The 25892-nt window shown below is 32.1% G+C and overlaps 1 protein-coding gene across 1 annotated transcript; it reads left to right on the top strand.

The window, feature by feature from the left end:
- The first annotated feature begins 484 nt into the window (after nucleotides 1-484).
- LOC127715234 (putative ankyrin repeat protein RBE_0220) lies at nucleotides 485-13030 on the top strand. Its single transcript, XM_052221255.1, has 2 exons — nucleotides 485-535; nucleotides 9592-13030. Exon 2 carries the CDS (start codon nucleotides 9729-9731, stop codon nucleotides 11850-11852), a length of 2124 nt encoding a protein of 707 aa, XP_052077215.1. The 5' UTR covers nucleotides 485-535; nucleotides 9592-9728; the 3' UTR covers nucleotides 11853-13030.
- Nucleotides 13031-25892: the final 12862 nt, after the last annotated feature.

The following is a 25892-nucleotide window of genomic DNA, read 5'->3' as shown; positions in this document are numbered from 1 at the left end:
TGGTATAATACACCATTTTAACTTTCTCGTAACCAGATGCATTCCGAAAAGTTGTTCTCTAATCACTTAACGGACTTGTAAAATGGCTGTTGCCATTTTGTTTACATACGTCAGTGACTTCATTTTTGAAGGAGATATTTCGTTTAACACTCGAAAGGTTGAAAAGGTAATTCACCGGTGAATAAAAAAGGTTATATTCATAGCTCATTATTAATTTAAGGGTTATTGGTCACTACTTGTTGTTAATTGAAATGAAGCCGATAGGTTTATATAGATCATGTATTGGTCTTCTTGGCTTTCGATTATATGTATTGGTTTCGGTTACACCTTCAGCCAATACAGCTTATTTCAATCTAATGCAACTGTACCCCGACATAGTACAGGAATTACATTAAAACACCAATATTATAATCCTATAAAACTATCAAACCATGTGTAAATAATTCATTATATAATGATAGTGTTTTTTTTTTAATTGTAGCAGCTGTATTTGTCATTTTGGTAATTTGTTTCACTATAGTGACATCAGACGATAGTAAGTATCATTATAACGGTACAGACAGTTGGCAATGTATGTGTATGGCATCATATTTGACTTTATGTAGCTAGGGTGTCTTCCTCCATCTAGGATTTTGAAGTAGCAGATCACCATCAGTCGAGATCTTTATTGAAATGTACAAATTTTTAGAGTTTTATGTAATTCATATGCAAGACTTTTCATGTTAATATAGAATATTATGTGTTTTATCATACATGTCATATTTATGGCTGTATTTTCTAAGAATAACACACTATTTTAATTGATTCATTTTTTGTCCATTTTGCCACAAAAAGGGAGATAACTCAGATAGTAGAGGGGATAACTCAGACAAATTTATCTTTATAATAGAAAGTGTTGTAAATTTACCTATTTTAAAATGTAGCAAGAAAACAAGTCTGGTGACCCAAATTTTTCTTTTTTTTTCTGAAAGCATTTTATAAGAGCTATCTTCTGCGCTCAAGGGTGACTGGGTAATAGAAGTATGGTCACTATTGGTCTTCCTCCGACCGGCAGTAAAATCCTTGCCAAAGTGGGGTGTCCGTTCGGCCTTGCGGGATGTATAAATTTGCAACCACGTCCGGTCAGAATGGGGACGTTTAATCCGATGTCTTGTGTAAATAGAGTACCACGCTCTTTGTACGTTAAGAACCCTTGCAACAACTCTTTGAAGGGTACGTAGGTGACCTGTTACAAGGCTTAATTTCTGTCCCTATCCAATATACCCTCATTTCCCGTGGCAGTCTAAATTTCCCCGACCTTAATCCTTGACGCTTCTATTACAGAACCTACCTATTATATTTATTGTTAATTTGTTCTCGTCCTGAATATGCATGAAATATTGGCCACTGGACGTTAAACAACCAACAATCAATCAATCAAGAGCTATCTTCTCATATTACATCTTAAAATTCTATGGCGTAGTTTTCTTTTTATCACACAAAATTGGATTAACCATGAATGCATAATCTATACAAAATCTGACAATTTTGCACAACTTGAAGCGTGAAAAAAAGTTCGGTGACCCACACTTTTATTATATTCAGGAAAATAGCATGATAAAAACTACATTTTGACAAATAATTAAAAAAAAATCTATTGATTTTAATTATGACACCTCCTCCCCCCCCCTTTTAATCCTAATCCACTTTAAAGATTTAATTTTAGATATTATTTACAGGTAGAACTTGAATTTGAGATGAAGAACAGCAATAAAAGCGCTGTTCCTTTGCTTTTTGTGTGGTTTGTTTTGTTCTGCATGTACTCATTTTGTGTCACGGATGGATACCTCATATCCTTTGTTTTTCTATTAGCGTACTAAATTAGCTAGATCATTTAAAATAGTATCCCTTTTCTGAATATATGATGCAATCCTCGTTTTAAATGTAATAATAATTTTTCCAAAAGTGAAAAAAGTAGAAAATTCAAATAAAAGAGTGATTGATTATTGGTCGTATCACATCCTGTAGTAAACATTTAAGTGATGATCAGGACTAAAGGTATCTTAACATCTCACTGGCACGCTCTTCAAAATAATTCATGGCCTAATTTTGTACATATCAAATGTTTAGATAAACTCATGGCGGCACCAAATTACTGGCTACCTGGAGGACGGTATCAGTAACGGTTACAACACAGTGACTTGTATAAACCTTCATGTTAACACTTGTTTAAAAAGCCAAAACATGATACTTTCTAATAAAGAACATAAAGAAATAATCTTTAGCTTCTCTCAAAAAAGAAGCAACTGGACAAATTACATGTTGCATTTGTTTTAGCTTCTTTGTTATTTCGTCAACTTTCAATAGACAAATCATCAACACTTTATTTTTGTTTGGTACACATTATTTTAAACAGAAACAAACAACTGTATTGATAAAACAGGGATAGAAGACCCCCATATTTGGTCATTGAAGAAATCCACTAAGAAAAAGGGACTACAAGCAGTTGATAAAAGAAATTAAAATGAATCTTAATGTATCTGCTAAGTGAATCAATTCAACAGGATTATAAAGAAAGCATTGTGTCCATTCCTTCATACTTCAACAATGACACTTTGATAGAATTGTCATTATGTACCTGCAAAATGTATTTTATGTGATCAAAACGGTCGTGGAGGCAACACGAAGCGTGTATCAGCAATTCTCTTAACTCCTATACATTTCTAGGAATACTATTGGTTAAAAACGAATACATTGAGACCTTGTATATATGATATCGGTTTAATGGGTGTGTTTTTTCTTAATACACGGTCAGTTACAGTATTACATCCCTTTTTTTAACAATCATTCATATGATATTGAAGAAAAAACTGAAACGTTTCGCTTAGACAACAGCGACTCTTTTCACAAAAAATCTTAAGAGTAAAAATACTCGTAAGTCATACACATTTCATTATAACTTACGATCAATTTTAATCGTAAGATTTTTTGTGAAAAGAGTCGCTGACGAAGAAAAAGATGATAAACGATAAAAAAATAAATGCAGAAATCACATAAAAAGCTGACAAATTGTTATTGTTAGGATTTGTTTTGATATAGACCAATGAAATTAGCTTCTTAATATTGAAGAAATAATAACTTTAATAGGCCACTAGTCTGAATTCCATATAGTCGGTTATATTAGGTCGTTACACAGTGTGCCAGTGTCCTAACTAGTACACTGTGTAACTAATATTGTTAACAAAGCCTTCTCTTGAATTTCAGTGACAAGTTCACAAAAGAATTGCTATTGTTCAACAGCTTATTTAATTTGTTTTTTATAATAGGGTTTTCTCGAATCTATGGTAGTTATCCACCGCAAACGGTAAAAAAACGTTTAAACCAATCACTGTCAAATAAACTTTCACAGATATCTTGGATGCTGCGTTCTTTATATACTTATACATATTTTTCAACATGAATGCTTATGTTTTAAAAAAAAACACATAATGCCTCTTCATCCATACAGATAGGGGAGCAATGATATAAAGTTGTCTTTTTTGCGCAAAGTTTTTAACCTGAAGAAATTCAAAAATGAAATAATTGGTCTACTTCTTGATACCTTTATGTACATTTGTATAAGGGTAACCTACAACTTACTTTTGATTCTTATCGTAGGGTTTGAAATATGGTAGATAATGTAGCGTCGCTTTTATTTTGAAATGACAGTCCAACGCCTAGCACAATGTCCATCACTCCTTTGTCAAAGAAACATGTGTTTCTCTTCCAAAGCGGTTTTCGATACAAATATTCTCTCCGAGAATAATAGCAGCTAAACGAGCAAGTTAAAATTGAAACAAGTCTAAGGTCTTCTTTGCCGGTAAAAGTTAGAAACTGAAGATTTTTCTTAAAAACTTAATCATTTGAAATCGTAGTCCTTGCTATAGCATAGGAAATAAGAAAATAAAACATAATACAACAGGATGTAGATTTTTAATTTTGAAAATATCTTACCGTTGCATAAGAGTGTAAATATTTTTAAAGTTTTTTTCATTCCTGTGGGTACCCCTGCAAACAAAATTTTTGATATACAGAAATCTCCTTGTCCGTACGTCCGTCTTCCTTCATGTCGTCCCTTTATAATTTGAACTGAGGTTGATCAAACATAGCATGCAGAAGCATCATTAAATGGGGTTATGTCATATACCAAAGCTAGTTTACTCTGACCTTGACTTTGACATTCGATCACTTTTGAAACAATCCTTGTCAAAGTTATGTCCGGCTCATAACGTTTGTACCTTAACACGCAGAATATGCATAATTAAAATGCATTTGCATCATGTGCTTGGGTGTGTCATATACTAAATGCAGGTCACTCTGAATTTGACTTTGACCATTGATCCCTATGATAGAAAAACATAGTCTTATTTGTGTACAAAGAACTTAGATTGACAAAACCTTGTATGCAGAAGCATAAAGGAATTAGGATGTGTCAAAAACAGAAATAAGGTCAATCTAATATTGACCTTTGACTCATTTGCTAAAAGACAAAAATCTTAAAAGTAATTGTCTCAACACGGACATGGCGGAATTTTATATCAGCAACTAAAGTGTATGTTAATTTATTTCAGGAAGCCCCAACATCACCTTTTTTTCACATTAACGACTTTCGGTGAATACAACTAGGATTATACCAGGCAATCGGGCCCATTAAATGGGCTAAACGCAATAAAAGGCGTTTCACTAAGAAACCAATTTATACTACCACGACACTTAATAGGAGAAAATCATGAATAATCATAGGTCTGTTTTATGTTCCTGCAAATTTCGAATTCCAACCAAATCAAATACTGGATTTTTCTTCACTATTGAATATCTATAAAACAAAAGTGTCATTACAAAAAAAAGTTTCATTGCTTGGTCTTCCAAGTGCACCAGGAAACATATTTCTAAATTCTTAAAATCAACTTTATCAGTAATCAAAGCCGGGATGCAAAGCTATTGCAAAACTACCTACCCCAGGATGGCGTGAATCAGATAAAGAAACTTTAAATTTTCAAAGATTTGTACAAACAATCTAAATCTCTTTCCTCTTGCAATAGTATAAAGGCATTTGACTTCTCTACCCTTTGCACAAGTATTACCCATTCAAAGCTTAAAGACAAATTGAAAGAATTAGTCCTGCTTTGTTTGATAAAAAAAAAAAGAAAGGCAAACGTAGATATTGCCTCGTTAGATTTATCGTTGGCTTTTATTCAGACATATATGTATAATAAGTCAGAAAATTGAACCCAACAGTGTAAGAGTAAGATTTGTATGCTGATAAATTTTTGTCCCTCCACCGGATTCGAAATCACATCTTTGATACACTACAGCACCAAAGCTATTGCAAAACTACCTACCCCAGGATGGCGTGAATCAGATAAAGAAACTTTAAATTTTCAAAGATTTGTACAAACAATCTAAATCTCTTTCCTCTTGCAATAGTATAAAGGCATTTGACTTTTCTACCCTTTGCACAAGCATTACCCATTCAAAGCTTAAAGACAAATTGAAAGAATTAGTCCTGCTTTGTTTGATAAAAAAAAAAAAAAGAAAGGCAAACGTAGATATTGCCTCGTTAGATTTATCGTTGGCTTTTATTCAGACATATATGTATAATAAGTCAGAAAATTGAACCCAACAGTGTAAGAGTAAGATTTGTATGCTGATAAATTTTTGTCCCTCCACCGGATTCGAAATCACATCTTTGATACACTACAGCACCAATCGCTAAGCCTCATGTCAATCGCTCTAGACCACTCGACCACATCCGGAGCGTCTTTTTACCACAGAACACCACAGAATACCATAGAACACCACAAAATACAATAAAACTACTAAAATATACCACAGATCATTGAATTACTTTACAAAATGCAAAACTAATAATTCAGAATTATATTATTTTTATAATTCGGGCTACACTAATGACAGGACAATTGACCGGATGAGATATAAATTTCTTTAATGATTATAAATTTTTTTGTTACTTGGTAGAATTATTTTATATTTGGAGACCTTTGAGATACTAAACTATATTTTATAGAAATCTTTTTTAAAAACAATTTATTGTAAAAAAAAAAAAGTTTTTCCATAAAAAAAATGATTTTCTATAAATAAATGTTTTTCTAAAAAAAAAAAAGAAAAAGATTTTTCTATAAAAAAGTGTTTTTCTATAAAAAAAAAAATGCTTTTTCTATAAAAAAAAAAATGCTTTTTCTATAAATAAAAGTTGACATGATGAATTTTACCGGCGCCAATTACACTATTACGATGAAGTTTGTTCTCCCATATCTGTTAATAAATTTCAAACTAATCAACTATTTACAAAATTGTCAATTGATTGAATTCTAATTGCCATCTGATTATGCAAGGTATAATTCAATTAAATGGTTTATTCCTCCTAAAATCTTGTATGTCATTTGTAAGAAATCCATGTAGGAATAGTTGAATAAACAAGGGATTCATCAATTTAGATTGTCAAAAAATAATGCTAATTAACTTCAGGTAAATATCCATAAAACCCAACGAGTTAGTTTTCATCAATGTACAGTTTGAAAATATTAATAGTAGAAAATATAAAAAAAAGTTATAACAAAAGCCTTTGGCACAGCTACGAATCATATTAACATCTGTAAATAAAAACACTAATTTCTGTTTACCATCAAAAGACATAAAATCACTATTAAAATGTGTTGCTTCATCAAATATTTTTTTTTCTAAAATCGTCATATAAAGGACATGATAAAATAACATGGGCTTCATCTTCTAAAATATCCTTACAACTATCACAGACTCGCTCCTCTAAAAGTAATTTTTGAAATCTCCCTGTTTTGATTCTTGGTGCATGGTGCTACACCACATCGAAATTTGACAAAAGAACTCCTTTATGAAAATGACATTGGAATGAATTGTACAATAAGTTTCCGTTTCAAGACTGTTCTTAAATAAATTGTGTGTTCGAAGTTTGTTACCACCTTTACCAGATAAAGCTTTCTCTGACTGTAAATTGCACTGCCACTGTTCAACATATTTACTAAACATTTTAGACATAACAGTATTGACAACTGAAGTACTATGAACATATTCTGTAATGTTACACAAATGTTCTGCATTACACTCAGAAAATGTTTTCGTTACATAAAAATTCTAATTTTTTATACACTTGTGTTTTTTACTCATAATGTCTGCCCATATGAAAACTTTTCTGTTTAACCGATTAGAACTCATATTGTTCAAACGGCACCATAGTCGAATTAAGCATTGCCATTGTTTTTGAAAGACAGGAATAGAAAGAATATTTATTTTCAAAATGTAGGAATAGCAGGAAGACATCCAAAAAAATGTAATTGATGTCTCAGGTGTGAAAACTTAAATGACATGTTAATTGGCTTGATGACTTGGTGATTACGACGAGTGTCAAATTAGATAATCTAATTAAATTTTGGTACTTTTAATGTGCCGCTGAACTCGCTCAGGTCATCATTTTGGACTCAAAATATAGGATCTATATAGTAATGCTACATATGCCAGTTTTAAATTATTTAGATGCAGTTCAACTATTTCTAAATGCATACAAAATTTCCTAAAAAATCTGAAATATTGTCCAATTACTTTTATTTCATCTCAAGTAAAGTATGTGTATACAATGTTTCATCTGACTTGCCGACAGTATTTGGTTTTGAACTGCATCAAGTGTATCAAGAATCTATTCAGTGTTTCAAAAGCCAAGCTAATGTACTAGTTTGTGGTGTCCATCATATAATTACGTTATGCATCTAAACATTCTAAAAAATGGAAGAAAAAAAATAACAAGAAAAATTAAAATGTATTTAAAGAAAAAGTAAATGTCACAAATATACCCCAGAATTACAATTGTTGTGACTTTGAATATTTTTTGTATATTATGGTTTTAATACTGGTAGGTGTTTTTGGTATAAACCCAAATTATAAAAGGCCAATTCAGTTGGGGGCGTAGCGATAGAGAGTCGACCCTAAATAGAAAAATTAAATTTATTTGAATAATAAATGTCAAATTATAAAAAGAATTAACAATAACAATAATATAATGTCTGAAGTATTTATATTTCGAAGTTCTGTGGTATATTTTTGGTGTTCTGTGGTATTCTGGGGTGTTCTGTGGTATTCTGTGGTGTTCTGTGGTATTCTGTGGTGTTCTGTGGTAAAAAGACGCTCCCGACCACATCCGCTATATAAAAATATAAGTTCAATAGTCGTAGTGTTACCTTGTAACGTAAGGCGAATCTAGGAATAGATAAAAGACATGTGTTTTAAAGGTTTTAATACAAAATTGATACATTCATATATATATCAATTTTGTATTCCAAAATGTATGTTCAATGATTTTATCCTGCAATTGTGTGGTTTGTCATACATTAACAGCCCAACATATATCGCTAGCATGTATTTGTATACTATACAGATATCGCTTTAACACTCATCCCACAACCGGACAATTTTTGTGCAATGCTGTTGACGAGTGTTGTATGAACTTTCGTGATCTCAGAATCTGTATTGCAATCGCATTCCAATGACGTATTGCTCCGTCTGTGAATGTTCCAGTTTCCGATCCGCAACCCACTTAATGCTCATAAACACACATGACTAGCAGGATTAACTCCATTTTCTACGGCGCCAATCTTCAAGTTGAAAACTGAAATGTGTAAATGTGTAACACACAAAATCAACCATGTAACAGTGTCAATAATCAGTGAATGCACCCCATTCTCAATTTTACGGACAGTTCGAAAATTTCTACGCGGGACTCAAAGGATTTTAAATCGAAAATAAATTCACTAAATGTGACTTTTTCTGTCTTTCAAAGAAAAAACAATGTACAAAATTAATTTCAAGATAAAACAATAGCTGTTTAGTCTCTTTAGATATCAGCTGTATTTGTACTCGGCTGTAAACAGGAGTAATAGCTCGCATTACACCTGCTACTAAGCCTCGTACAAATATAGCTTATATTTAAAGACACTAAACAGTTATTGTCTATGTAACTTCAAAAGTGCGCATTGTTCAGACATAAAACTAATTGAGTCCCATTAAAGTATCTGTCTATACCAGTTCAGGCTATCATCATTTTGTTTTGTTCGCTTCTTGTTATCCATATACTATCATCAAAGATAACAGGATTAAAGATATTGTACGCCAGACGCGCGTTTCGCCTATAAAACACTTGTGACGCTCGAATAAAAAAGCAAAAAAGGCCAAATATAAAGGCAACTATATCACAATGCAAATTTTTGAAACACTATGTAATCCTTTCGTTAAATTGCACAGGTATTTGTCTCTACTGTGTAGTAATCTTATTTGGATTATTTGGGTGTTGGTGGTTGGTGTGGGCTGAAAATTTGTACGATTCAATATTTTTGGTAAGTCCTGTTTTCCTTTGTTTATACTTTAAAACACAAATACTTGTTTTTAATGCATATGCGGACTAAGGAAGTTGATTCAGTGCTTCATATATTCAATATATCATATTAACATTGATTACATTAAAAAAAAACTTTAGAGAGCATACCTGTATATCTTGAAGTAAATCATGATCATTATTTGTACTTTCAGAACAGCAAATGCATTTTGAAGAAGGGCCACATGAAGACAGTTTTAGGATTACAAATGCATTTCTATACGTATTTGAAACTGTACAAAGGGCTTAAATAACAGTTATTTCTGGACCACCAGGTTGCGGGAAAACATCAATGGCCCGTCTCGCTGCTGTGAAATTGGGAGAAACAGACAACTATAGAGTAATATTTGAATCAAATCCGACAAAACTTATTTTTTCAATAGATATATCAACGAAACAAATATTCGTGATAGACGATATCGTAGGGAAGTATTCTTTAAACGACTATAGTTTACAGACGTGGAGAGCAGAGGCTAATTCAATTAAACAAATTATAACTAAAAGTTTGAATACTAAATTGATTTTGACATGTAGATCATATATTTATAGGAATGAACAATTCAGTTTATTAAAACTTCCTCATATTCATTGCGATATGTTGGCAGATGAAATAATTTTGACAGAAGAAGAAAGGCGATTAATATGCAGGTGTTATCATTCTGCAGAAGAAATCCAGTTACTTCACGATGACGTTATAACGTTATATCATTTTCTTCCTTTGATTTGTATGCAGTATAGAATTCAAGACAAGAACACAATAAATGATTACTTTATATATCCCAAAGCTATTATTGAAAATGAAATGAATGAACTAAGGCTTTCGTCCGATCCTTGTTTCATCGCATTGGGTTTGCTAGTTATATTTAACAACAGTATAGATAAACAATCACTAACATTGTACGACAAGAATCAAACTACCAAAATCAGAATTACTGACGTTTTGAATGATATGCTTCAAGATATAGATTATAGATATGTTGTATCATTGAAAGCTATCTCTGCCAGCCTATCACTTTTGGAAAATATATATACAAAAGAAACAGCTTTAACGTTTACCTGCATAAACAAATCCATGTTTGATATGTTAGTGGAGACTGTTGGCAGACATTTTATACCATGTATACTGAAGTATAGTAACAGTGGATTCATTAAAGAATACGTTGAGGTTGTTCTATTTCCCACGGACGGAAAACGTCATACCATTAAAATTGAAAGTAGATATACAAAAATGTACTTCAGGCGAATTATAGATGACATTAATAATGGCTTTAACGAAGAAGTTTTTGGGACTGTTCAAATGAAATGTAAATATTACCAGGTATATCTTTTAGAAAACATTTTAGAAATTGAAAAGCCTACATTATGTAAATCAAAAAAGGACGGAACAACAGTGTTGCACGTTACAGTCCAACTTGGATACTATGATCTCTCATCCTTTTTTGTTAAAAATGATAAGTCACTGGTTAATTCTAAAGACAACACTGGTAAGACTCCTTTACATATGGCGTGTTTGAAGGGCAATGCAGTTTTAGCTAAATTTTTGATAAAATATAATGCCAAAGTTAACCAAATGGATACTGATAAAGTGACACCATTTATGTTAGCCTGTCGGTCTGGTGAAATCGAACTGATAAAGTTTCTTCTCACACAGCAAGTTCATATCAATGCATGTAATTCATTAGGATCCACTCCACTTCTAGAAGCATGCATTCAAAACAACGTCAAAGTGTTTTCTCTGTTACTCCAAAATAAAGCCAAGGTTGATTGTTTTAATAAAAATGGTGATACTCCGTTACATTTAGCATGTCAGTCTGGACAGACTGAAATCCTGAACCTGTTAATAAAATATGATATAGATACATGTATCAATAAGCCGAATGTCAAAGGTTACACCCCGTTTTATTTAGCTATAAGTAATGGACATAAAGAAATTGCTAATATTCTGTTCAAACATGGGGCTGATCCAAAACATACAAACAAAAATGAGGATACTCCGTTGCATTTATTATGTCAAAATGGACAGACTGAAATCGTCAACCTGTTAATGAAATTTAATGTAAATACCTGTTTAAATAAACCAAATGGGAAAGGTTTTACCCCGTTTTATTTAGCTTTGAGTAATAGATATTACAAAACCGCTAATATTCTAGTCAGGTATGGCGCAGATCCAAATATTCCAAACGCAGATGGATTTACGCCTTTACACATCGCATGTGAGACAAATGAATTAGATCTTGTTAAAACGTTACTAGAACAATATCATGTAGAATTCAATAAAGAAGATGATAAAGGCAGAACTCCACTTGTTGTTTCCGAAATTCATAAACACGAAGATATATCCGAATTACTAATTGAAAGAGAACAAAGAGACGAAAACATAGTCAGTATTCCGATTATAAGTACATCAACTTGTTAATAGGATTGAGATGTTTAAAGTATATTTACTTTTAATGTATAATCTATTTCGAATACTAGTTACTATAAGTGTTAATCAATAACAACATGAACAATTTCAAGACTTGTTTTTAGAATATTATGTTTCTTAAATACAAATGATTGTAAATGGGTAGTGACTTTCACAATTTAAAAAAGAAAGGAAGGAAGTAATCTTTGTTACTTAGAAAAAACAGAAATTTAGTTGCTTAAGCAATTGCATGACAACTTTAAGCATCATGTGTAATGAATTATGGGTAGACGTATCACTTTATCGTGTTTGACATTATGCTGAAAACGAACTAATATATATTCACTGCATGTCTACAAATTAGAAAGAAAAAACAAAAGATCAACGGTCCTTGTGTTTGAACATTTATGTTTGAGTATTTAGTTAAAAACGAGTGTGGAACAAAATTATTGTATCTCAATTGATAGAATCATATTGAAATATAAATATGTATATTATTACTTTTTTCGTATCAATAATCATAAATCCTTATTATGACTAATAGGGTATCAAATATGAAATAAAATTAAATTAAATTAAATATGTATGTTTGATGGCATTCTATTTAAATCTTAAGTTATTTTTTATTTTGTTAGTATTTTTATTGTCCTATGTTGTTTGCAAAAACAGGCCTTTTTCAATATAAATGTTATATCTTGTCCTAACAACATCTTGGGTATGGTAAACATATGATTTGCGTTATTATAGGGCTGACATTGTGTGATTTTTCCTTGAACGTTAATATGAGTTGTTGAAAATGATGACCGATGAACACAAATTAAGCCATAGCATGATATTTTTCGATACTATTGTTCTTGAGAAATGTACAAAAGTTACTGGTAATCAACAAAAAAAAAAAAACGAATCAAAAATAAAAATTATGTTTTTAATGACATTTGAAATATCTTTAAAGGAACAAATTGAACGACTTGATTCAATAGTCATTTTCAACTTGAATGTTTGTTTGCAAATAGGTATTTCTTAGCACTATTTTTTATTCTCATTTAAACTTTAAACAAATTGAATGGAATGACCTTTTTTATCTAGTCATATTAAAATGTATCTTCACTATAGCTTAACATGTAAATGTCACATATGTCCAATGTTACTTTACATGAAATGCAAAAAATAAAAATCATATAAATATGGAATATCTGTTTTTGTTTACCCTCGAAATAGCCAAATTTAAAACCTACAATGTAATAAGTAAGACACAGGATATGCTATTCTTAAGAAAAAGAAGAGGCTAAATTATGTAAATTATAGTGCATGATCAGCAAATTAGTTTTCTTATATTACAATGTTACAGACACAGGTTAATCTTTTAGCATCTTATAGAAAAAGATATAACTCCACGGTTAATTCAAAAAGAACAATCCATAAAAACTGACAAAATCAAACGTTAAACTATATCAACCAACGGAACGAATGGAAAACAGTGTTCTGTCATATTCCTTATTTGGTATAGGCACTTACCGAAGAAAAGGTTTAGGTTAAAACTTGTTTTATATCTAGTTTAACCTCCCATTTGTATGACAGATGTTTATAGTTCCATTACATTGACACAATTATGTAAGCAACCCAAACATACATAATAGCTGAACGGACTTTATTTAAAGAGGTTGTCATTAGCTATGCAATTAAAAGGGTCATAATAGACTGTTACATTTATTTTGCAATATACCAGAAATGAACCATATTAGTTTAAATCCAATGCAAGTGAGTCATTGAATTCCAAGTCAAATATTGAACAATGAAAAAAGAACAGTAACACGTCGATAACAATCATATGATATCTGGTAAAATTAATGAAACGTTATAGTCTAACATAATAATACTCACCCAACATGCCGAGGAAAGCAATGTACTAAATAGCCAGTTTTCATAGTTTCAACGTATTCATATTCACACACACACACACACACACACACACACACACACACACATAGTATTTAAGATGCAATCTTTGTTGAACAGCGGTGTTTTATGATAATAAGCAGAGTAAAAATCTTTCGATTTCAACACAATTTTCAATTAAGCCTTCTCATCATACGTGAACTATAAACTAATTCATTCAGGAGTGGGAGTATAACCTTATGATTTGGAAAGACAATACCCAATGAAATACATAATGCTGTATAATCTTATTTTATTTTTTCTGTTCAGCAAATTTTAGTTATATAAAGATTTATCTTTCAAATGTACAAAAGTGGAAATCGAAAAAAGTAAATTAACAAAAATACCTCACTACAATGAAAATTTGAATTAAAATGGCAATACTTAAGCTTTGCAAAATGACAAAAGCTGAAGGAGAAAATAATTTCTGTTGATATGCTAATACACCTGAATTCCAATAGACTCTTTTCTACTGCTTTTGTCATGCATATAATCTGCTTGAGCCAAGAATGAAAGGAAATATATGTATAATTTAGAGTAAAAACTTGAGATCAACTTCCCGAAGTTTAAAATGGAAGTGCATTACAAAATACACATAATGGGTTTATCTTGGAGTGAAAAACTCAAGGTGCTTGACATTGTTTTAAAATACATTGAAGATGAGGTAAAAGGGCGAAAACATAAATTTAGCAATCTTGTTTTCATAATTATTTGAATGGATTTGTCCTTTGTAGCTATAAAGATTTTGAAGCTTCTAAACCGAAAGCAGAAACAACTAACATTGTGGTTTTGGATTTCAATTTTCTGAGTCAAATGGACACACAGATTTCATAATTTAAAAAGGGGAATCACGAAATTATAACAATACGGAGATATGGTATGCTTGCCAATGAGATAACTATCCACCAAAGTCCAAATGAAGTGGTTGTAAGCAATTAAAGGCAACCGTACGTCCTTCGACAATGATAAAAACCCATACCGTATAGTCGACTATAAAAGGCTCCGACATAAAAAGTACGAAACAAATCAATTGAGAAAAGTAACTGCCTAATTTACAACAAAACAATTTACGCAAAAAAAAACATATATGACTGACATTTTAAAACGGAAAATTAAGTAAAAAATATCGGTTCGATGTGACTTGACGGACACATCCGAATATCGTACACTCATCGGTGGCGTTCTGGAACTTTTTGCCTTTCTATATATATCGTAAACTGTTACTTGCTTTCAAAATCACCAGACTCAAGCTTGCAGCCGCTTTTAGCAGCCAATCAAGATAGCAGCCAATCAAGATAGCAGCCACTTTTTTCCAGCAGCCAATTTTGATGATATGTCTTAAAACCAAAAAACTATATAAGATTCAAACGTTCCAAAAATCTCAAAATCTTCGTTAAATATAATTTAACAGCGGAATTCAACAATTTCACGGCTTGTGGTGATTCTCAAAAGATTTCAGTCCGTATTGTATACCAATAATGATAGGAGCCACTTTTTTCGGGGGACACTGTTTGTTTAATAAAAAATTGTACAATTTAAAATAGTTTTTTTCGTTCTTTTTCTCGTTTTTTGGTTCCTTATGATTAAGAGGTACAAAAACAATGTAGGAATAGAAAATAAAAAAAAATCAAAGAACAACTAATATTGTTAACAATGCATTTAAGTAAGATATGAGAAATCGTGATATTTATATTCCATGAACTGAATAAAAAAGATTTGCAATGTAAGAGAGAAAAATTACATACAAGCTTTCCATACACTCGGCATCCTCAAATATCCAGTATTTCAATTGAAACCATTTTCAATAACAACTTCTGTATATATAAAATGAAAAAAAGCGATATACATGCAATGTTAATCTTTTTTTGAATGTGAACAAGTATTTCCTATGAAAATCCTACGTGGACTATTTTGTACGGCATGCGACATTACTAATTTATTAATCTAATACTGAAATTTTCTTTATCAAATGTGCCATTACAAAAAATTGACATATAACTAAAACTGTGGTGGACAGACGGGCCCGGATCCCATAAAAATATTTAAGTGGCGAAAAGCCTGGGTCAATACCTTTGATTGAGCTATGTCCGGTTCGGAACTTTGCCGTTGGGATATGCCGAGGAGTACCGAATGTGTGGTTTGTAAGGAAAATACGTTACGGGGCAACTTTGAACCCCTGTAGTAGCAAGACGGGCCCGGATCCCAAAAAAATATTCAAGTGGCGAATAGCCTTTTTCAATACCTTTGAAATGACCTAGGTCTGGTTCGGAACTTTGCCGTAGGGATATGCCGAGGAGTACCGAATGTGTGGATTGTAAGGAAAATACGCTACGGGGCAACTTTGAACCCTTGTGGTGTCCAGACGGGCACGGATCCCAGAAAAATAAAACCAGACCTAGCTCATTTGAAAGGTGTTGACCGAGGCTATTCGCCACTCAAATATTTTTCTGTGATCCGGGCCCATCTGGACACCATGCACAGTTTTAGTTGTATGTCAATTATTTGTACTGGCACATTTGACAAGGAAAATTTCAGTTTTAGATTAATAAATGTGTAATGTCGCATGCCGTACAAAATAGTCCAAGTAGAATTTTCATAGAAAAATACTTGTCCACATTAAAAAACAGATTCATGTTACATGTTTATCGAAATGTTTTCATTTAATATAAACAGAAAAGATATTGAAAATGGTTTGAACTGAAATAATGGATATTTGAGGATGCCGAGTGTATGGAAAACCTGTATGTAGTTTTTCTGTCGTAAATTGCATCTTTTTTCTTCAGTTCAATGGAAATATATATATATAACACGATTCCTCACAACTTTCTTAAATCAATTATTAACAATGGTAGTTGTACTTTGATTTTTTTATTTTCTATTCCTATATTGTTCCTGTACCTCCTAATCATAAGGAATTAGAAAACGAGAAAAAGAACGGAAAAAAGGATTTCAAATTGTACAATAAAAATATTTTTTTATTAAACAAACAGTGTCCTTCGAAAACAGTGGCTGCTATCATCATTTGTATATAAAACGGAATGTCATCTTTTGAAAATCACGACCAGACGTGAAAATGTCGAATTCCACTGTCAAAGGAGGTGCTATTATAGTTGACTAAAGTAAGAATTTGGGATTTTGGAACGTTTTAGTCTTATACAGTTTTTTTTTTTGGTTTTTATACATATCATTAAAATTGGCTGCTGGAAAAAAAGTGGCTGCAATCTTGATTGGCTGCTAAAAGTGGCTGCCAGCTTGAGTCTGGTTTCAAAATGTAAGAACAAAGGTAAACGCAAAATTTTCCTTAGGAAGTGTGATAAATTTTTACCCAAACTGAGTATTTAAATAGTAAATCTTTTTATCTAATATTTCATCAATGAACACACTTATTTCTTATCCATATTAACCCTGAAATGACGTACAATGTTAAGACTTTTTTGTGACTTATTTTCCACAGCTGCTGTATTCCCTTAATCTCTAGCCAGGTGGATACAATAAGTTGATTGTGAAAGATAAGTGAGCAAAAAATATCTTGACCTATTAAAATCGTCAGTTTTTCTATGTGAACACTAGTATGATGTACCTAGCATTGAATTTCCCTGTACTCTTGTAAGACATGTCAGAATCAAAATCAACGTAATTTTTACTGACCATTGCACCTCTTAATTTTATTCAGAAAGTTCTGTCAAATCTGAAATCATAGCGCCAGCACTCTTTCTTTGTATAGCAGTTAGGCAATATATGATTACGTTGTACATTGTACAGTTGTAAAACTATTTAAATTTTTCATTTTCAATTTTTGTCACTTTGCTTCTCCATCATAAACTACTGCCTCTGATGAGAAGTTCCAGATTCATGAAATAAAATTATTGCACATGTGTTGCTGACATTCTAGACGATGTTTACCTTTCTTCTTAATTATTTCCTCCAAACAACTTTTGTTTAATTGATTGATTGATTGTTGGTTGCATAACGTCCAGTGGCAAATATTTCATGCATATTCAGGACGAGAACAAATTAACAATAAATACAATAGGTAGGTTTTGTAATGGGGGCCGTCCGGGATTAAGGTCGGAGAAATTTAGACTGCCACGGGAAAAGAGGGTACATTGGATAGGGACAGAAATTTAGCCTTGCAACAGGTCACCTACGGACCCCTCGAAGAGTTGTTGCAAGGGTTCTTAACGTGCAAAGAGCGTGGCACTCCCTTTACACGAGACATCGGATTTAACGTCCCCATTCTGACCGGACGTGGCTGCAAATTTGTACATCCCGCACAGCCAAACGGACGCCCCACTTTAGCAAGGGTTTTACTGCCGGTCGGAGGAAGACCAATGGTGACCATACTTCTATTCCCCAGTCACCCTTGGGGGATCTTTTGTTTAAAGAACCATTTAAATAAGTATGACAGTTGTTCTTTTATTAAGTGAGAAATAAGACATTCAGCTATTTATTGATTTAGCTGCTTATTTTCCATATCTCTGTAATGGCTAAATAACTTTTATTATTGTAAAAAACAAAGGAAATCAAACGATACATCAAGAAAAATCAACTGAACAAAAGAGCGCATATGACGTTAATAAACAAAATACAGTTATAAAGAGTCAAGTCTGCAAATTTGTTTAGACAATTGCTTGTTATTAGATATCATAAGTTAAAGACAACAACAACGACACTAATTGATATTCCTAATTAGTAATGGTTTTCTAATAAAAATAAAAAAATTACAACATTGGCAAATATCACGTGGCCCGAGAACACAGTTATTTCGTTGTGCATTTCTTTTAGACAATAAATGAAAATTAAAAAAATCCCACCTACGCTTTCTCAATAATATTTTTACAGTGTGGTGCACTACCTTTGGGACAAATTATATCAAAATTATAGAAAACTTCATCAGCTCTAACTCAAAATATGGACAATTTTATGTTAATGGTGTCTTGAAAACTTTTGACAGCTTCAGACTACTAATTTTTAACCTTTTTCAGCTGGTCAAAATCACTAATTTTCTTTAAAATTCATGACCCAAATTTTTTACAGTATAATTCCATCCCCCTATTTGCTTTTTGAGTCATAAAACACGAGGAAATAAGTTTGAAAGCGATATGAAAAAAAAATGCATCCAATACACTATCCCTAGTAGGAACTATATTTAGACAACGAAAATCAAAGGACAATAACTGTGTTCCAGAACCACTTGTTACACAAAAAATGGTTAAATTGTACCAAGCTGTCATACAAGTGAACGATATGATTGTATTTCAATAATACCAGTTAACAAATTTATGTATATCTTGAAAGGCATACGATACAAAATATTAAACTATTTCCACTCTCATTAGAACTGTTAGTTTATGATCAATTGCAAACCTTTCCGTGTATTTTTCATAGTGTCATGGTTTCATATGTTTGTCTATGAAAATATCTGTTCTACAAATCGTAAATATGTTTAAGGGGAGGAGCCATCTTGTACTACAAATTCCACTTGTTATTCAACGCAAAATAATTATCTAAGATACTTAAGACGATCTCATTTCATAAAGAATCTCTTTTGATTACTTATTGTACCTCGAACTTATTAACCAGGTGTAGGTCTGAAAGTTACTGGGGCATTAATAATTAGACCGTCCTCTTAGAATCCGGGGTTCAAAATTGCATCGGGAAAAATGGCCTGCGAAATACCTTAATTTACAATTTCAAGGATTAAAGTTCATTTAGTTGATTAACTCCGGTTAATATTCAGACAATATTAGAGTGGAAATCAAAATCTCTCCTAAACCGGAAAATTTTCCTGTAAAGGGAATTAAGGATGTTTGTTACACTGTTTCAAAATAACAAGCTTTTTAAAAGACTGTAATAAATTGATAGTGTATAAATGAAGGAACTAAAAAAGCAGAAAAAAATGAAGGGTCCGTGTGCTTGTTTTCGAGATATAAGCCATTGAAAATTTAGCGGGAAATGATTCTCTCTAGATTTTTCATACACTTTACATTGGCACCTTTTTTCTGTCAAAAAGTATGAAAAAATAACAAGGATTTAATAAGATTTTCAAAGATGCCATTTTAAACTATATGGAATCAAATTATGAAAAGAAAAGTAGGGGTTAGTGGGCAAAAATTTTTTATGGGACTACATGAATAAAAGCAGAGGATTCCGAATATCTGGCAAAAATTCAAAAACAAGAGGAGCGAACATCCTTAATGTATAAAATAAGTGCATTTCTCGTTTATTTGTAATGGCCGTTAGTGCCTGTTTATTCTTTATCATTTTTTTAAGGCATTCGAACTGTGGAGAAAAAAGGCGGTGGTTAATAGCTAACCTTACCTTACAATTATGATCATGATTCAACTTTATTCTAGTAAGGCGATACTGTTTGCCTCTAGCCAACGTTTCGTCTTATTCAAGTGTCACTCTATAAAGATTAACATTTATTTCAGGTCGACCCACTTTGCATCTCGTCATGAATATGCATGGCAAATTTGCCACTGGACGTTAAGAGAGCAATCAATAAATCAGCCCCATTAACGTAAAGTTTTCAGTGGATAATTGCCTCAATCAGATATCCAATTTTTAGACATTATAGCTTATATTTACAGGGATAGGTTTAGGGAACTATAAAAGGTGATCCTACATATGAACAATACGATGAATATTTTTTTTGTAAATTAAAATAAAAACCGGTTTTTTTTCCTGAAATAAGAGATATATAAGGGCAACTTAATTTTCACCCGAATATTACATCCAACTCAATTAAACGGTAACATTATTTCGGATTTTCAATTGTACAAATGCTGAAATAAAAATGTCAAAGCGTAAAAGGGCGACAGACAATGGGTTTAATTTATAATATTGTGTTTGAAGTTTAAGAATGTAATCATAATTAAATTGATTTTTAGATTTCAGCCTGTTTTCCTCATTTGTCTCAGGAAGATGCTAATGATTGATGTATGCTCAACGGGTCCAGCTGCAAATCAAATACATATTCAGGATGAGAACATGTTAATGTAATATGAATATAAACTCGGATTTGTATCAGACCTACATATTGTTTTTGAAATTTATGTGTTCTCATCAAGAACATACATGAAATATTTGCCACTGCACGTAAAGCAAACAATCAAAACGCAAACGAAGACAAGATCTTGAACAATGCTATAATGTAAAATGTCCATTGAATCACTCGATAATTATGCAAACTTGATTTTCTTGTTTTGTTATTTCTTTGCAAACCATTGATTGAACACTTATATATATTTTGTTATGGCCCTTTCCTCGCCGCTAAGCGAAGGGGGCTTTATGTGTGACCCTTGACCGTCCGTCCGTCCCTCCTTCGCTCTTCAGTCCGTCCCATTTTCGTTTCCGCACTCTAATTTAAGTTTTGCTCGTTCAAATTTTATGAAACTCACGCACAATGCGAAGAACCAACACTGGCAGAGTTTGAATTTGGGCAGTGAGTCACTAACCGCTCTAGAGCTATATTCCTGTATAACTTGGGAAATTGCAGTTTGTTTCGTTTTAGGGTCTGCAAGTGCTTGTTTGTGTACGTTTCTTACGTTTTTTACGGTTTGTAAGTCAGTAAAAGTTCAATGACAAGTTAATATTGACATTCAAAGACCTCCTTTTAAAAAGGGCATCGGGTTTGGGGATATCTCAACACCCCTTTTTGTTCAGTGGTCTTTTAATCTTTGGCATTGCACTTTTACTATTACTTAAACACTTTTTTGACAAGACTCCTTGTTTTTTTGTCACTTTGCTTCTCCATCATAAACTACTGTCTCTGATGAGAAGTTCCAGATTCATGAAATAAAATTATTGCACATGTGTTGCTGACATTCTAGACGATGTTTACCTTTCTTCTTAATTATTTCCTCCAAACAACTTTTGTTTAAAGAACCATTTAAATAAGTATGACAGTTGTTCTTTTATTAAGTGAGAAAAAGACATTCAGCTATTTATTGATCTAGCTGCTTATTTTCCATATCTCTGTAATGGCTGAATAACTTTTATTATTGTAAAGAACAAAGGAAATCAAACGATACATCAAGAAAAATCAACTGAACAAAAGAGCGCATATGACGTTATTAAACAAAATACAGTTATAAAGAGTCAAGTCTGCAAATTTGTTTAGACAATTGCTTGTTATTAGATATCATAAGTTAAAGACAACAACAACGACACTAATTGATATTCCTAATTAGTAATGGTTTTCTAATAAAAAAAAAAATTACAACATTGGCAAATATCACGTGACCCGAGAACACAGTTATTTCGTTGTGCATTTCTTTTAGACAATAAATGAAAATTAAAAAAATCCCACCTACGCTTTCTCAATAATATTTTTACAGTGTAGTGCACTACCTTTGGGACAAATTATATCAAAATTATAGAAAACTTCATCAGCTCTAACTCAAAATATGGACAATTTTATGTTAAGGGTGTCTTGAAAACTTTTGACAGCTTCGGACTACTAATTTTTAACCTTTTTCAGCTGGTCAAAATCAGTACTTTTCTTTAAAATTCATGACCCAAATTTTTTACAGTATAATTCCATCCCCCTATTTGCTTTTTGAGTCATAAAACACGAGGAAATAAGTTTGAAAGCGATATGGAAAAAAAATGCATCCAATACACTATCCCTAGTAGGAACTATATTTAGACAACGAAAATCAAAGGACAATAACTGTGTTCCAGAACCACTTGTTACACAAAAAATGTTAAATTGTACCAAGCTGTCATACAAGTGAACGATATGATTGTATTTCAATAATACCAGTTAACAAATTTATGTATATCTTGAAAGGCATACGATACAAAATATTAAACTAGTTCCACTCTCATTAGAACTGTTAGTTTATGATCAATTGCAAACCTTTCCGTGTATTTTGTATAGTGTCATGGTTTCATGGGTTTGTCTATGAAAATATCTGTTCTACAAATCGTAAATATGTTTAAGGGGAGGAGCCACAACTACAAATTCCACTTGTTATTCAACGCAAAATAATTATCTAAGATACTTAAGACGATCTCATTTCATAAAGAATCTCTTTTGATTACTTATTGTACCTCGAACTTATTAACCAGGTGTAGGTCTGAAAGTTACTGGGGCATTAATAATTAGACCGTCCCCTTAGAATCCGGGGTTCAAAATTGCATCGGAACAAATGGCCTGCGAAATACCTTAATTTACAATTTCAAGGATTAAAGTTCATTTAGTTGATTAATTCCGGTTAATATTCAGACAATATTAGAGTGGAAATCAAAATCTCTCCTAAACCGGAAAATTTTCCTGTAAAGGGAATTAAGGATGTTTGTTACACTGTTTCAAAATAACAAGCTTTTTAAAAGACTGTAATAAATTGATAGTGTATAAATGAAGGAACTAAAAAAGCAGAAAAAAATGAAGGGTCCGTGTGCTTGTTTTCGAGATATAAGCCATTGAAAATTTAGCGGGAAATGATTCTCTCTAGATTTTTCATACACTTTACATTGGCACCTTTTTTCTGTCAAAAAGTATGAAAAAATAACAAGGATTTAATAAGATTTTCAAAGATGCCATTTTAAACTATATGGAATCAAATTATGAAAAGAAAAGTAGGGGTTAGTGGGCAAAATTTTTTTATGGGACTACATGGATAAAAGCAGAGGATTCCGAATATCTGGCAAAAATTCAAAAACAAGAGGAGCGAACATCCTTAATGTATAAAATAAGTGCATTTCTCGTTTATTTGTAATGGCCGTTATTGCCTGTTTATTCTTTATCATTTTTTTAAGGCATTCGAACTGTGGAGAAAAAAGGCGGTGGTTAATAGCTAACCTTACCTTACAATTATGATCATGATTCAACTTTATTCTAGTAAGGCGATACTGTTTGCCTCTAGCCGACGTTTCGTCTTATTCAAGTGTCACTCTATAAAGATTAACATTTATTTCAGGTCGACCCACTTTGCATCTTGTCATGAATATGCATGGCAAATTTGCCACTGGACGTTAAGAGAGCAATCAATAAATCAGCCCCATTAACGTAAAGTTTTCAGTGGATAATTGCCTCAATCAGATATCCAATTTTTAGACATTTGAGCTTACATTTACATGGATAGGTTTAGGGAACTATAAAAGGTGATCCTACATATGAACAATACGATGAATATTTTTTTTGTAAATTAAAATAAAAACCGGTTTTTTTTCCTGAAATAAGAAATATATAAGGGTAACTTAATTTTCACCCGAATATTACATCCAACTCAATTAAACGGTAACATTATTTCGGATTTTCAATTGTACAAATGCTGAAATAAAAATGTCAAAGCGTAAAAGGGCGACAGACAATGGGTTTAATTTATAATATTGTGTTTGAAGTTTAAGAATGTAATCATAATTAAATTGATTTTTAGATTTCAGCCTGTTTTCCTCATTTGTCTCAGGAAGATGCTAATGATTGATGTATGCTCAACGGGTCCAGCTGCAAATCAAATACATATTCAGGATGAGAACATGTTAATGTAATATGAATATAAACTCGGATTTGTATCAGACCTACATATTGTTTTTGAAATTTATGTGTTCTCATCAAGAACATACATGAAATATTTGCCACTGCACGTAAAGCAAACAATCAAAACGCAAACGAAGACAAGATCTTGAACAATGCTATAATGTAAAATGTCCATTGAATCACTCGATAATTATGCAAACTTGATTTTCTTGTTTTGTTATTTCTTTGCAAACCATTGATTGAACACTTATATATATTTTGTTATGGCCCTTTCCTCGCCGCTAAGCGAAGGGGGCTTTATGTGTGACCCTTGACCGTCCGTCCGTCCCTCCTTCGCTCTTCAGTCCGTCCCATTTTCGTTTCCGCACTCTAATTTAAGTTTTGCTCGTTCAAATTTTATGAAACTCACGCACAATGCGAAGAACCAACACTGGCAGAGTTTGAATTTGGGCAGTGAGTCACTAACCGCTCTAGAGCTATATTCCTGTATAACTTGGGAAATTGCAGTTTGTTTCGTTTTAGGGTCTGCAAGTGCTTGTTTGTGTACGTTTCTTACGTTTTTTACGGTTTGTAAGTCAGTAAAAGTTCAATGACAAGTTAATATTGACATTCAAAGACCTCCTTTTAAAAAGGGCATCGGGTTTGGGGATATCTCAACACCCCTTTTTGTTCAGTGGTCTTTTAATCTTTGGCATTGCACTTTTACTATTACTTAAACACTTTTTTGACAAGACTCCTTGTTTTTTTGTCACTTTGCTTCTCCATCATAAACTACTGTCTCTGATGAGAAGTTCCAGATTCATGAAATAAAATTATTGCACATGTGTTGCTGACATTCTAGACGATGTTTACCTTTCTTCTTAATTATTTCCTCCAAACAACTTTTGTTTAAAGAACCATTTAAATAAGTATGACAGTTGTTCTTTTATTAAGTGAGAAAAAGACATTCAGCTATTTATTGATCTAGCTGCTTATTTTCCATATCTCTGTAATGGCTGAATAACTTTTATTATTGTAAAGAACAAAGGAAATCAAACGATACATCAAGAAAAATCAACTGAACAAAAGAGCGCATATGACGTTATTAAACAAAATACAGTTATAAAGAGTCAAGTCTGCAAATTTGTTTAGACAATTGCTTGTTATTAGATATCATAAGTTAAAGACAACAACAACGACACTAATTGATATTCCTAATTAGTAATGGTTTTCTAATAAAAAAAAAAATTACAACATTGGCAAATATCACGTGACCCGAGAACACAGTTATTTCGTTGTGCATTTCTTTTAGACAATAAATGAAAATTAAAAAAATCCCACCTACGCTTTCTCAATAATATTTTTACAGTGTGGTGCACTACCTTTGGGACAAATTATATCAAAATTATAGAAAACTTCATCAGCTCTAACTCAAAATATGGACAATTTTATGTTAAGGGTGTCTTGAAAACTTTTGACAGCTTCGGACTACTAATTTTTAACCTTTTTCAGCTGGTCAAAATCAGTACTTTTCTTTAAAATTCATGACCCAAATTTTTTACAGTATAATTCCATCCCCCTATTTGCTTTTTGAGTCATAAAACACGAGGAAATAAGTTTGAAAGCGATATGGAAAAAAAATGCATCCA

This window comes from Mytilus californianus, unplaced genomic scaffold (assembly GCF_021869535.1).
Source record: "Mytilus californianus isolate M0D057914Y unplaced genomic scaffold, xbMytCali1.0.p SCAF_9, whole genome shotgun sequence".
Classification (NCBI taxonomy): domain Eukaryota; kingdom Metazoa; phylum Mollusca; class Bivalvia; order Mytilida; family Mytilidae; genus Mytilus; species Mytilus californianus.
The sequence above is the reverse complement of the archived record's forward strand: the minus strand, read 5'-3'. Positions and strand labels throughout refer to the sequence as shown.

What these genes read in the sequence shown, in the direction of transcription:
- LOC127715234 (XM_052221255.1), top strand. Translation starts at nt 9,729, where the DNA reads ATGGCCCGTCTCGCTGCTGTGAAATTGGGAGAAACAGACAACTATAGA.